We start from the raw sequence: 13,278 nt of genomic DNA on the forward strand, positions 1-13,278 counted from the left end.
TGTCTGTGGCTGCAGTGGGCCTGGGCCCTGCTGGCCTCTGCCCGGCAGGAGACCTGCCTGCCCTGCCCGCTGGCACCTGTGTCCCTGTGTGTCAGTGCACAGCACCTCTGGCTCTGTCTGTGCCACCGCGGGTGGGCCTGCTGGTGGTAATCCTGGGGACCACCTTCGCCCAGGGCATCAGGATGCGATTGTGGCTGGGTGTGCTCCCCTGCTCTGTGGTTGTGTTACCACGTATGAGGCTGGCTGGCTCAGACCATCCTGGGGGAGGATTTCCATACCCTGCTATCACCCGTGTGTGGCTCTGTGTCCACAGCTGTGTGTGGTTGTGTGTTCATGTGTAAAGTTGTCTTTTTCTGCATGTCTGCGTGTAAAGCCACAGGTCTGCGAACTGGGGATCCGTGAGTAGAGCTCTGGGTGTGTCCACAGAGGGCAGGGGGAACAAGCCTCCTGAGCCGGGGTGGCTTTTATTATTCATGAGTGTGCTGTGTGGTTGTGTCTGTGCCTGCGCGTCCATGTGTACGGCTCTGGGTGTGTCCACATTTAAAGTTGAGTGTTGTGGCTGCATCTGTGTGTACAGTGACTATGTGTGCTGCTGTGTGTGGAATGCTGGGCGTGTAGCTGCGTGTCTGCGTGCTATGGCACTGCAGGCCATGTCACGGACCCCTGGGGCGGGCACTGGGTTGAAAGCCCCATGGCTTCTGTGAGGCTGCCTGGGTGAGTGGGCTGCGGCGGTGCAGCTCCTCTCCCCTCTGCACCCTGCTGCTGTCAGCCCCGCGGCTCAGGGGCCTGGCCCATCACTCACATACCCCGGGGGGCGGCCGCGGAGCCAGCCAGGGAGGGCGAGTGCAGCCGGAGCTGGAAGACTGCCTGTCTGTCTCTCCAGCCCGTCTGACAGCACCGAACCCTCCTTCGGCTGCCACCTCGCCGCCCATCCGCAGCGGCGTGTGTTTGTTTGGGCTCCATGCGCGCAGCCCTCTCACAGCTGTGCTCCTCCCAGAGCCACGGGGCATCGGGTTTGGGTTTGCATCCAGGGAAGGAGCCTGCCCTTCCTTGCTGACACTGCCACCCCTACAGCTGCCACTCACGAACCACAAGGAGGTGTGTGTGCTGGAGGGACCTGGCCTTGGCGTGTGCTCATTAGCATGTGTCTGAGCCAGCCGCTCTCCACTGACACCTGCGGGGGAAAAGGGCAGCGCCAGGGGACGCGAGTGGGGACGCTGTGCTCCTTAGCGCTCGTTAGTGTGTGCCCTCCAGGTGCAGGCTGCGCAGCCTCCCGCACCCCAAATCCTTCCGCACAGGCTGGCACTGCGGCTCATCCACCACCCTCCCTGGGGTCCCACCTCAGCTCCTGCTCCCACTCCCTCCTGCGCGGCAGCCAGTCCCAGGAGCCTCTCCCTAGCCCCTCCCTCCCAGCTCTCCTCCAGCCCCGGCCGTCCCTCAGGGTTGGTCCCAGTCCCTGGCCCTGCAGCCTCCAGCCCGCTTTGCACATGAGGGTAGGGGTCAGCATGGGTGGTCAGGGCTGGGTGGTTGGGTGTGGGGGGAGTTAGCAGCTTTAAAGGGCATCTGCAGGAATCAGGAGGAGCCCCCCCCCCCCCCCCCGTCCTCCTCTGACCCGCCCCCCATCTTTTCCTCCCGGTGACTCAGGCCCCGGCTCTCACACGGGGCTGAAGGAGACACAGGCCCCCTCCCGGGCCTGGCATATGGACCGAGCTGCCGTCCGTGAGTGGGGTTGGATGTGTGCAGGGACAGAAGGGTCTAAGCCCTCCACCCACCTCCCACATGCCCCAGTGGCCCCCGAAACCCTCGGGCCAGGCCCTCTGCTCTCACAGATGGGAACCCACAGCACTGGGCCCACCTCCCGGGGCTCCGTGACCTCCCGGGGCCCGTGCCCGGGTCTGCTGCTCTCTGGGACCCAGTGGGACCGCGGGGTGGAGGGGGCCGTGAGGTGGAGGGGGCCGGGAGGCCCCCGGCTCCGTCGCCTAGCGGGAGCGTCCGTGTGTCAGCACCACGCGGCGGACAGCTCCGGGCCCCCGCCCTGCGAAGAACCCGAGCCAGAGAGGAGGAGGGAGGCGGAGGCTCCGCTGAGAGCCGGAGACCCGGAGGGGGCGGGCCGGGGGAGGGGCTGGAGGCGGGCCCACCGGGCTGGGGGCGGGGCGGGCGGCGAATCAAAGCTGCGGGGCGAGCGGGCTGGCGGGGAGCGCAGAGCCGCTGGGCAGGCGAGCGAGCGAGCGAGTGCGAGCTGGAGCCCCGCGCCCGGCTCCTCTCCGTCTGTCCGCGCCACAGCCGGGCGCGCCAGGTAGGGTAAGCCCGTGGAGCCGCGGCCGCAGCCGACCTTGTCGGTCCCGACCCCACGTCCCAGGATCCCGCGGGCCCTAGAGTTCTGGGGTGCCCGGTCTGGGACGGACTGGGGTGTCCAGACCGCATCCACCGGGAGATCCGGGAAGCGGGCAGACAACCCCAGGCATCCCGCGTTTCTTCTCCAGACGCTCATGCCCTGCACAGCGCTCTTCGTTCCTCCTGCCCCTCTGTCCTCTGGTCCGTCTTTCTGTCCGTGCCCCTTGTCTTTGTCTCAGCCTCTGGGGCTGGATCGCTCCCTGCCTGGACTGTGTGGCCCAGGCCCCCGGGGCTGCCCACTTCCAGGGTTCTGGCTCTTCTAGGGGTTCTGTCCCCACCCATCAGAGCTTTGGTCTCTGCCGCCTCTGTGGGAGGCTTGTGGTCTTTCGGGGTTTGGGCCTCAGCCCCCATCTGGGTCCCTGTCCCCATCTGTGCTGGTGGTCTTCCTGCTTGCCTCTCTTTCCTGTTTGCCTGCCTGAGCTGCTGCTTTCAGGGGTACCCACCGGATCCCAGTCCCCAACCCTGGGGAGCTGAGGGAAGTGAGAAGACAGCCTCCACCTCTGTGGCCAGGACATGGGGACCTTGAACTAGTTGCTCAGTTCCTCTCTCCTGGCTTCCCAAGCCCTCATGACTGAGTGTGTGGGGCCAGTGTCTGTGTGGGCAGCGGGCACCTGATGGGGCGCAGGGTGGGGAACAGGGAAGGCCCTGAGGGCCGGGCCGGGCCGGGGTGAATGGGGCCCAGATGCTGAGGATGAGGAGACCGGAGATGGTGACTTTGCTTCGTTCTGAGCTGGAGAGGAAGGGAATGCCAAGTCTCCAACAGTGTTCTGCGTAGAGCTGAGATGTTGAGATGCCTCCCCTTCCTTAGCACTGGTTTTGAGATTTCGACCAGATGAACTGCCCCCACCCCAGACACACACATGTGCTCACACCTCCGTACCCTGCTGCCTTCAGACCTGTGGCTACCTCAGCGTCCCTCCCTGGGGCCAGCCTCCCCACCTTGCTGCCAGAGTCTCTGTCACTCCCACAGCCAGGCGGCTTTTTCAGAACCAAAAGCTGGGGCCCTTGGGTGCTCACCAGGCCTCCAGTCTCCTGAACGGTTGGATACCCTTCCCTCCCTCTTCCCCGGTGGGTGGGGTCTTAGCCAGCAGTGGCCCGGCCAGGGAAGCCAAGGCTCTGGGTGAGCGCCGGACCCCAAGTTCATGAGTCCAACCTGGCTTCTGCCGTGTGGTTGTTGACCCTAGGGCCCTGGGAGGGCTGCGCTGGCTTCTGGACACTATTCCATTCATGGTGTTGCTGGTGTCAGCTGGGGCTCCTGCTTGCTCTGTCTCCCACTCTCTGCTGAGTTGCAATGGGCACAGGGCCCATCTCCAGACCCAGGGCAGGGCAGGGCTGAGGGGCAGGCCGAGGGGTGTCCCGGGCACTTCTCGGCCTAGTCTGTGCTGTCGCGTCTCGCTGCCTCCTCAGTGCCTGGGAAAGGGGAACCAGGGGAGGCAGACTCAGAAGGGGCAGCCGCTCTCAGATTCCTCTCCTGTCTGTCTGTCCGTCCGTCCGTCTCTCTCTGCAGGAGCCAGGCCCCTTCTCATCTCTCTTCCTGTCTGTCCTTTCCTGCTCCCTACTCCCTCCCCTCTTTGGCTTTGCTGCTTCTACTCTCCTCCCCTGGAGGCTCAGGTCTGCTGGAGGCTTCCCTCCCCTTCGGGGCCATGGGGTCACTGCCTGCGCTCCTGGCACTGCTGCTGTGGGGCGCTGTGGCCGAGGGCCCGGCCAAGAAGGTGCTGACCCTGGAGGGGGACCTGGTGCTGGGCGGCCTGTTCCCCGTCCACCAGAAGGGTGGCCCCACAGAGGAGTGCGGGCCTATCAACCAGCACCGGGGCATCCAGCGCCTGGAGGCCATGCTGTTCGCTCTGGACCGCATCAACCGGGACCCGCACCTGCTGCCGGGAGTGCGCCTGGGCGCGCACATCCTGGACAGCTGCTCCAAGGACACGTACGCCCTGGAGCAGGCCCTGGACTTTGTGCGGGCCTCGCTTAGCAGAGGCGCGGACGGCTCCCGCCACATCTGCCCTGACGGCTCCTACGCCACCCACGACGATGCTCCTACCGCCATCACCGGTGTCATTGGCGGCTCCTACAGCGACGTCTCCATCCAGGTACATGGGGACCGCTCAGATTGGGGCCGGAGGGACAGGCTGGAGGCGGGGACCCGGGGGCCCACTGAGCAGGCACTCGGGGCTGCCATGCACTGAAAGAGGAACTAGAAGCTTTCTTTGAGTAGCTTTTTACAGAAGACTGGGAAAGTGTCCTCATCACATAATGGGGGTCCATTTTTAGAGTCTGTGCAGGGAAGACACGCCACTTCCAACACCCCCCACACGCCTGATGCTCAGTGGCCCGAGAAGGTAAACAGCCAGGCCTCTCAGGGCAGACCTCCAGTCTGAGCCCCGGCTCCCCCACTTCCTGTGTGACTCCAGGCACCACTTCTCTCTCTGTGCCTCAGTTTCCTCCTCATACAATGGGACTCAGAACACTGCCGCTCGTGCGGTTGCGGTGGGAAGGTAAGGAGGTGACACATGCAGAGCATCAGGGCCTGGCAGCTCACAGCGCATAGTCCACGTGGGCTGCTCATGACTAACCCATGTCACAGGCGAGGACATGTGTGCTGGAGAGAGGCAGGCCAGCAATCCAGGCCCCTGCCGTGGGGGGCGTGGGCCATGGAAGAGTGGGGGGCATGGCAGCCGGAAGCAGCCCACCAGAGAGAAACGGGGTGGAGGACCCAGGAGGAAGAGAAGCAGAAGGGGGAGGCCCCCGGGGTCTTCCAGGGATGCAGGGTTGGAGGGAGTGGTGAGGGCGTCTGGCCCTCCCTCCTCCTGCTCTCCCACAAGGATCAGCAGAGGGCACTGCCCCCCACCCACGTCCCGGGGCACATCTGGCTGCTATAGCCCAGGTGGGGCCCTCCCCCTCCCTGACCAATCCCACCTCTTGCCAGCCCCTTACCTGCTGGGGGTGCCCAGGTGGAAGATGAGGCCAGGACTGGGACCAGAGTTGCAGGTTGCTAGGAGGGCCTCAGCTGGGCCCCAGCTTTCTTTCAGAGTCTGGCCGAGGGCACTGTTGTCAGAGGCAGGGCCAGGACTCCTGACCTGGGACACTTCTTCCGGAGAAACGAAGCAAGGGTCACCTGAACCGTGGAGGCCCCGGGTTGGGGTGGCCTATTCCCTGCACGCCCCCCACCCCCGGCTGCAGGGAATGAATTCCCAGTCCTGCCAGTCCGAGCGGCAGCACGCAGGATCCGTGTGGCTGGCTGGCCCCAACGTCTACAGCCCCGGCTTGGGGCTGGGGTGGGCGAGCAGCCTCCTACCTGCTGTTGTCTGCAGGAGAGGCTGGGGGCTTTCCCAGCACCCCCTCCCCACAGTTCCCTCCAGGGCCCATGCCTTCATCTCCAGGGGCTGAGTCACCTCCCTCCCTCCTCAGTTGCGGCCCCACACCTCAGCGTCAGCCTGCTTTTCCATGTTGGGGGCAAAACAAGGCCTGGCCCTTGGTCTGCAGGCCACACCTACCTGTTCATGGCTCCCGTTCATCGCTGCCCCTTCTCTCTTCCCCAAATCCCTACTGCCTTCCATGTGCCAGGCCCTGACACCTCACGGCAGCATCGGTTTTATCTGCCCAGTGGCCTTGTAAGGCAGGGTTAAGAGACCGAGGCTCAGGGGGATCTGCCCGCCCGCCCAGGGCCCCGGAGGTGGGAGGTGTGGGAGGAGAGGGTGTGCAGACAGGAGGAAGCCCCGTGTCCCTGATGAAGTCTGGGACCTGGCTTCCTCCCACAGAACCTGAGCCTTCCCTGCTCCCACCTCCCCACCAGGTCCTCGCTGGGCCCCGCTCTTGGCAGCAGGTCCCAACTGCCCCGGGGTGGCAGAGGGGCTGCCAGGCAGTCAGAGGGAAGCAGGAAGCCTTGTTTACTTCAGGCTCAGGCACTGAGTGGAGACCGATGCTTGAGAGCCCTTAGATTTGGGGGAGCCTTTTCTTTCTTTCTCCATCTTCCTATGGGGACTGACTCTGGGGAAGGGTTAAGGCCCCAACCAGGTAGCTGCTTAAGAGTCCTGGGTACCCCAGATGCCATCTGTCCTCCGTGTAGCTGAGTGCCCACCGCTCTCCACCCACGACGCAGGCTTCCCTTCGGCTCCCCACTTTCGCTACTGCCACGTGTCTGAGGGGGCAGCAGAGGGGATCACGACAGCAGGCAGCTCTGGACCGTGGTGCCTCAGCCCTAGGTCTGCTGTCCTCCGTCCTGGGGAAGGGGTTGAAAACTCCAGTCCCCGGGGAAAGATGCATCAAGACAGGCTCAAAGTCTTTGGGCAGAGGGGGACCTCAGGGCTGACCACTGCCGTCTGCGCCTCTGCTAAGTGAGGCCTGGATCCTGAGGCCAGATGGCTGCAGGGGACACGGCTGTCTCTGACCCTTGCCCTCTCCACCTGTCCCCCAGGTGGCCAACCTGCTGCGGCTGTTTCAGATCCCGCAGATCAGCTACGCGTCCACCAGTGCCAAGCTCAGCGACAAGTCCCGCTATGACTACTTTGCCCGCACGGTGCCCCCCGACTTCTTCCAAGCCAAGGCCATGGCCGAGATCCTCCGCTTCTTCAACTGGACCTACGTGTCCACCGTGGCATCCGAGGGCGACTACGGCGAGACAGGCATCGAAGCCTTCGAGCTGGAGGCCCGCGCCCGCAACATCTGCGTGGCCACCTCAGAGAAGGTGGGCCGCGCCATGAGCCCTGCCGCCTTTGAGGGCGTGGTGCGTGCCCTGCTGCAGAAGCCCAGCGCCCGCGTGGCTGTCCTCTTCACCCGGTCGGAGGACGCCCGCGAGCTCCTCGCTGCCACCCGGCGCCTCAACGCCAGCTTCACCTGGGTGGCCAGCGATGGCTGGGGGGCCCTGGAGAGCGTGGTGGCGGGCAGCGAGGGGGCTGCCGAGGGCGCCATCACCATCGAGCTGGCCTCCTATCCCATCCGAGACTTCGCCTCCTACTTCCGGGGCCTGGACCCCTGGAACAACAGCCGGAACCCCTGGTTCCGTGAGTTCTGGGAACAGAGGTTCCACTGCAGCTTCCGGCAGCGAGACTGTGCGGCCCACTCACTGCGGGCCGTGCCCTTCGAGCAGGAGTCCAAGATCATGTTCGTGGTCAATGCGGTGTACGCCATGGCCCACGCTCTACACGACATGCACCGCGCCCTCTGCCCCAACACCACCCGCCTCTGTGACGCCATGCGGCCCGTCAACGGGCGTCGCCTCTACAAGGACTTCGTGCTCAACGTCAAGTTCGACGGTAATGTTGCTGGCATCGGAGGGTGAGCGGGAGCAGGCCCTCCGGTTCCATTGCTGGGCTATGAAAATAGCCCCCAAGTATGGGCCTCACCAGGGGGCTGGTGTCACAGCCAGGACAAGGGTGGCGAGGCAGAGAGGACCCCAGCTGGAGCTGGGCCGAGGGTGTCTGGCTGGCTCCTGCACTTTGAGGGTCTTGGATTCCCATGTGGGCACTTCCCTCTCTCTCCTGCCCCTATAGCAAGCAGGGCAAAGGGACCAGGAGGCCCCCGGCCCCGGGCCCCGGGCAGGCGGCAGCGCGTCAGTGAGGACGGGCTGGAAGTGAGCGTCAGATGACAGTTTTCCAGGGAAAATACCTGTTGCTGATCTCGATTTTTCCACTCATGGTAGCCACAGCCTCTTCAGACCGGAAGTTATTCTAATAAAAGCCCCAGTTTTAAGAGAAATGGGCACCTTGGACAGATCCCGAAGGAAACAGGGAGAGGACTCCGCTGGAGCGCGGGCCTGGGGCCAAGTCCAGCAGCCATTCCTGCCGGCCGGCCTTCCGAGGGACAGGGCAGTCCGAGGCTGCCGGGGCCGCCATGGCAGCGGGCCTGGCTGGGCTTGATGGGAGGGACCGTGGGCTCGAGCCAAATGCTCAGGACTTCCAGGCTGGGTGGCATGGGCAGGGGCTGCAGGGACCTGCATGTGACCCCAGGTAGGGCCATGCACCATGGGGCCTTCGTCCACACATCAGGTGCTATAGCTTGAACCCCACCTTTTCACTGGGACCCAGCATGGCAGGGGTGGCCCCCTGAGCACGGCTGGGGGACCAGAAGGTCACAGGGGAGTGTGGGGGGCGCAGGTGTGATGTGCGAGCCACCTGTGAGCCCATGTGGGTGCTGTCAGTGGTTCAAGTGACAGCTGAGGTTGGGGTTTGGCGCACCCGGGGGTCAGTGTGAGCAGGCAGGGGCTGGCTCTGTGGCTGGTGTTGCCAGTGTGTCATGGGGCTGGGGTGGACCTGAGGCTACATGTGTTTGACTCTGGGGGTCCCCAGGTTGAGCTCTGGGAGAGAGACGGGGCATGCACTGTGCTCAAGGTGGGGTCTGGGTCAGCAGTTCATGGAGACCTGGTCAAGGCCTGGGTCTGGGAAGTCGTGGCCCGGGGTCAGTGTGGGGTTGCAGTCTGTGCTGAAGCCTGGCCTTTAAAGTTGGAATTCGGATGGGCCCTTAGGGTCGGGGTCTGCGGCGGCCTCTGATTTAGCACAACAGCGGGGGGTAGGGTAAGGCCAGCTTTCGTGTGGGGGTGAGGAGCAGGACAAGGACAGGCCCAGCTCTGGGGTTGGGGTTCCATGTTGGGGGGGTGAGGTCACATCAAGACCCAAACCCCTCTTCCTTCCCTCCCCACCCCAGCCCCCTTCCGCCCAGCCGACACCCACAGCGAGGTCCGCTTCGACCGCTTTGGTGACGGCATTGGCCGCTACAACATCTTCACCTACCTGCGAGCGGACAGCGGGCGCTACCGCTACCAGAAGGTGGGCTACTGGGCCGAAGGCCTGACCCTGGACACCCACCTCATCCCATGGGCCTCGCCCTCCGCCGGCCCACTGCCCGCCTCCCGCTGCAGCGAGCCCTGCCTGCAGAACGAGGTGAAGAGCGTGCAGCCCGGGGAGGGCTGCTGCTGGCTGTGCATCCCCTGCCAGCCCTACGAGTACCGGCTGGACGAGTTCACCTGCGCCGACTGCGGCCTGGGCTACTGGCCCAACGCCAGCCTCACTGGCTGCTTTGAGCTGCCGCAGGAGTACATCCGCTGGGGCGATGCCTGGGCTGTGGGGCCCGTCACCATCGCCTGCCTCGGCGCCCTGGCCACCCTCTTCGTGCTGGGAGTCTTTGTGCGGCACAACGCCACGCCCGTGGTCAAGGCCTCGGGCCGGGAGCTCTGCTATATCCTGCTGGGCGGTGTCTTCCTCTGCTACTGCATGACCTTCATCTTCATCGCCAAGCCCTCCACTGCGGTGTGCACCTTGCGGCGCCTCGGCCTGGGCACCGCCTTCTCCATCTGCTACTCGGCCCTGCTCACCAAGACCAACCGCATCGCACGCATCTTCGGGGGGGCCCGGGAGGGAGCCCAGCGGCCGCGCTTCATCAGTCCCGCCTCGCAGGTGGCCATCTGCCTGGCGCTCATCTCGGGCCAGCTGCTCATCGTGGTGGCCTGGCTGGTGGTGGAGGCGCCGGGCACGGGCAAGGAGACGGCCCCCGAGCGGCGGGAGGTGGTGACGCTGCGCTGCAACCACCGCGACGCCAGCATGCTGGGCTCACTGGCCTACAACGTGCTCCTCATCGCACTCTGCACGCTCTACGCCTTCAAGACCCGCAAGTGCCCCGAAAACTTCAACGAGGCCAAGTTCATTGGCTTCACCATGTACACCACGTGCATCATCTGGCTGGCCTTCCTGCCCATCTTCTACGTCACCTCCAGCGACTACCGGGTGAGCTGCCCGCAGCAGAGGCTGGGGTGGGACACCAGACCCTCCATCTCCTGGCACCTCCATGAGCTTCTGATGCCTTGGAGGCTCTGACAGCTTAATCGCTCTCCCAGGGCACCCAGCTGGTGTGGGCCCAGCTGGGACTGGACCCCAAGGAAGGCGGGAAGGCCGAGTGAGGCCTGGGGAGCTGGAGGGAGCTGATAAGACTTTAGGACTCGGGTCCTCTAGTCTGGGGGTGTGGGGGTACAGTGTGTCCAATGAGCAGAGGCTCTGCCCCGCTCTGCTGAGGGTTGGCTGCAGGGGGGAGACCTTGGCTCTGTTTGGGAGCTCCGGGACTGGCGGGCGAGCAGGAGATTGACTAAAGACCCAACTCCGGAAGTGCTGCTGACTGGTTTAGGTTGAAAGGCCCCAGTGGGCATGCGGGAGAGGGCGTGTGTTTGGTAGTCGTTGGGTGCACACTGTCTGTGTGTAGAGAAATCAGGGAAAGCTCCTTGAAAGAGGAGTCCTTGCACTGGGCTCTGCAGGAAGGCAGGCCGGAGTCGGTAGGGTGGAGGAGGTGGGGGCGGCTGGCTGGAGCACAGGGTATGCATGGCCCCTGTGATGGGGAGGGAGGCACAAATGGTGCACAGGGAGCAGAGGTGAAGGGGGAGAGCCGGGGTGAGGATGGCAGGTGAGGGAGCCACGCAGCTCCAGAGGGGCCTTCTGGGCTGCTCCTCTGAGCCCTGCCGCCCCCTGCAGTGTGTGTGGTGCTCCTGGGGCTGTGTGACTCGGGGCTTGAGAGCTGAGAGCAGGGGAGGTGGGGAGGGTGAAGCAAAGAGGGGCAGAGATCGGGGTACAGGGTTGAGGACGGGTGCAGCAGGTGAGCCCCGGACCCCAGCTGGCACTGCATGTCCCCGCAGTGGCTGCTTCGGCAGGGTGGCGGGGGAGGCCTCCCGGCAGCAGTGACAGAGGCGGTAGCCCTTGGTGCTGAAGGGACCGTCGTGGTGGACGACCGGAGTGAACACCACGGCTCTCCCCGTTTTACAGACGAAGACACGGACACTCAGGGAGGTTCAGCCCCTTGTCTGAGGTCACTCAGCTGGGGAGTGTAGAGCAGGGTCTGAACTGACAACCTTAACAATTAAAGGAACAGGAAAACCAAGGCCAGAGCCCCTGCAAAGGCCCCTGCCCCAGGACAGAGGTATGGTGGGCGGCACTGGGGGCCAGGGTGTGCTGGGCTTGGCTGCTCTCGCACTGCTGGGCCACCTGCCTGGGTGGTGGAGGCCAGAGCTGGGAGGTGGGACCACTCTGACTCAGCCTGCATTTGCATATGATTTGCATTTGCCTGCTAGTCACAGGTGGCTAAGGACTAGCCTGCAACACACAGAATACTCACACATGCATCTGCCTACCCAAGTGTGTGCACGCACACACATCTGCATGCAGACACACGTGTTCCCACACTCATATACATGTGCACACGTCAGCATACCTGGCACACGCTCACACCTTCCCACCTGCACCTGCCTCCTATACTTGCACCCAGAGGGCTACACGCACTCTCCACCCCCTGCACATATGCACCTGGCAGATGTACATGCACGTACACACAAGCCCTCTGTGCCTGCCCCCTCCACACACATGTGCACACACACTCCCACGTGTACAGACTCCCCCGCATGATCACGCCCACAGCTGGAACTCAGTCTCCCTAGGAAGACAGTCCCCAGGGGCTTGTCCTGGGACTGTGCCCAACGTCCCTAGAAACCCTCTGGGGCTTGGCAAACAGGCTCAGGCCCAGGGCTGGATGCTTATGTCTCCCCCACCCCCTGCCCCGCAGCCTTGGCGGGGTCAGGGGGCACGGATCCTGGGGCCAGGCCCAAGCCTTGGGGACAGACTCACCCTTGACCCCGTCCACCGCAGGTGCAGACCACCACCATGTGCGTGTCGGTCAGCCTCAGCGGCTCGGTCGTGCTCGGCTGTCTCTTCGCGCCCAAGCTGCACATCATCCTCTTCCAGCCACAGAAGAATGTGGTCACCCACCGCGCACCCACCAGCCGCTTCGGCGGCACTGCAGCCAGGGCCAGCTCCAGCCTCGGCCCAGGTCAGCGTCCACCCTAACGCCCTCCTGTGCTCCCTGGGCTGCTGAGATCCCTTGGCCGGGGACAGGAGAGGGTGGGGGTAGGAGGCCCTCCCTCTGCTCCCTCCGGAGGTCCTTGGGGTGGGTCCCAATCTCCAGCTTCCTCTCCCCAGGGTCTGGCTCCCAGTTTGTCCCCACCGTTTGCAATGGTCGAGAGGTGGTGGACTCAACAACGTCATCGCTTTGAGGACCCCGTGCCCCTGCCTTGGCACGGCTGCTCCCCGGGCCCCAGTGCAGACCTGGTGTATCTGGAGCCAGGAGGAAGTCGGCTGGAGCCCTGCAATAATGCCCACCCCACGCCCACCCCCATGCCACCAACCCTCTCCTCACTCCAACCCTTCAGAGTAGAAGGTGGGTCCTTGGCCTGGGAGCCTCTGCAGCAGCCACCACCGGCCCCTGCCAGACCCAGGACTCGGAAGGGGGCTGGCCAGGGCCCACCTGGCCTTTGAACAGGGCGGCTGAGGGCTGCAGGCCCTAATCCCCAATCAGCAAAGGTGCTTCCAGCCCTGTCCCTCCCTCCTTTTAGGGCCTTTTAAATTTTTTTATATAAGTTGTTCTGGGATGGGGAGGGGGTTATGACAGGGGCTGTCCCTCCCTCCCCTGCACAGTAGTTTGTCCTGTGGTTTATTTTGTATTATCTGTAAATAAAGTGTCTTTATTTTAAAAAGAAACCCCTCTCTGCCCTCAATGCGGGGAGGCTCCTCGCCCCAGCCACGGACCCCCAACCTGCACGTTGCCACAATTCACGGACTCTGCTGTGTGCCCGCTGCACACCCGGCGCCAGGACCTGCCCAGTGGGGGAGACAGAAAACGAATAAGCCAGCCTCCCTTAAGAGGAGCCACTGCAGACGAGCCAAGGCACTCCTGGGGGAGGCAGCACGGTTAAACGGTCACCAGATCACCTGGCCATACCCCGGGGACGGCAGGCTTTGCCACGGCCAGCCTGCCTGGCACTTGGAGCAGCCATGGGTCAGCACAGAGGCAGGCTGAGTGTTGGGAGTGAGGAAACTGAGAGGAGGCAGGGGGGGGAACGTTGCCTGTGCCCAAAGCCAG

General features: G+C 64.2%; 1 protein-coding gene across 1 annotated transcript; it reads left to right on the forward strand.

Moving 5' to 3' along the window:
- Positions 1–2,244: 2,244 nt before the first annotated feature.
- Positions 2,245–12,412, forward strand: GRM2 (glutamate metabotropic receptor 2). Its single transcript, XM_037128591.2, has 6 exons — positions 2,245–2,296; positions 4,000–4,484; positions 6,809–7,646; positions 9,034–10,109; positions 12,009–12,189; positions 12,339–12,412. Exons 2-6 carry the CDS (start codon positions 4,038–4,040, stop codon positions 12,410–12,412), a joined length of 2,616 nt encoding a protein of 871 aa, XP_036984486.2. The 5' UTR covers positions 2,245–2,296; positions 4,000–4,037.
- The last annotated feature ends 866 nt before the right edge of the window (positions 12,413–13,278 follow it).

Source organism: Artibeus jamaicensis, unplaced genomic scaffold, assembly GCF_021234435.1.
Source record: "Artibeus jamaicensis isolate MK-2021 breed Jamaican fruit bat unplaced genomic scaffold, CSHL_Jam_final contig_519, whole genome shotgun sequence".
Classification (NCBI taxonomy): Eukaryota; Metazoa; Chordata; class Mammalia; order Chiroptera; family Phyllostomidae; genus Artibeus; species Artibeus jamaicensis.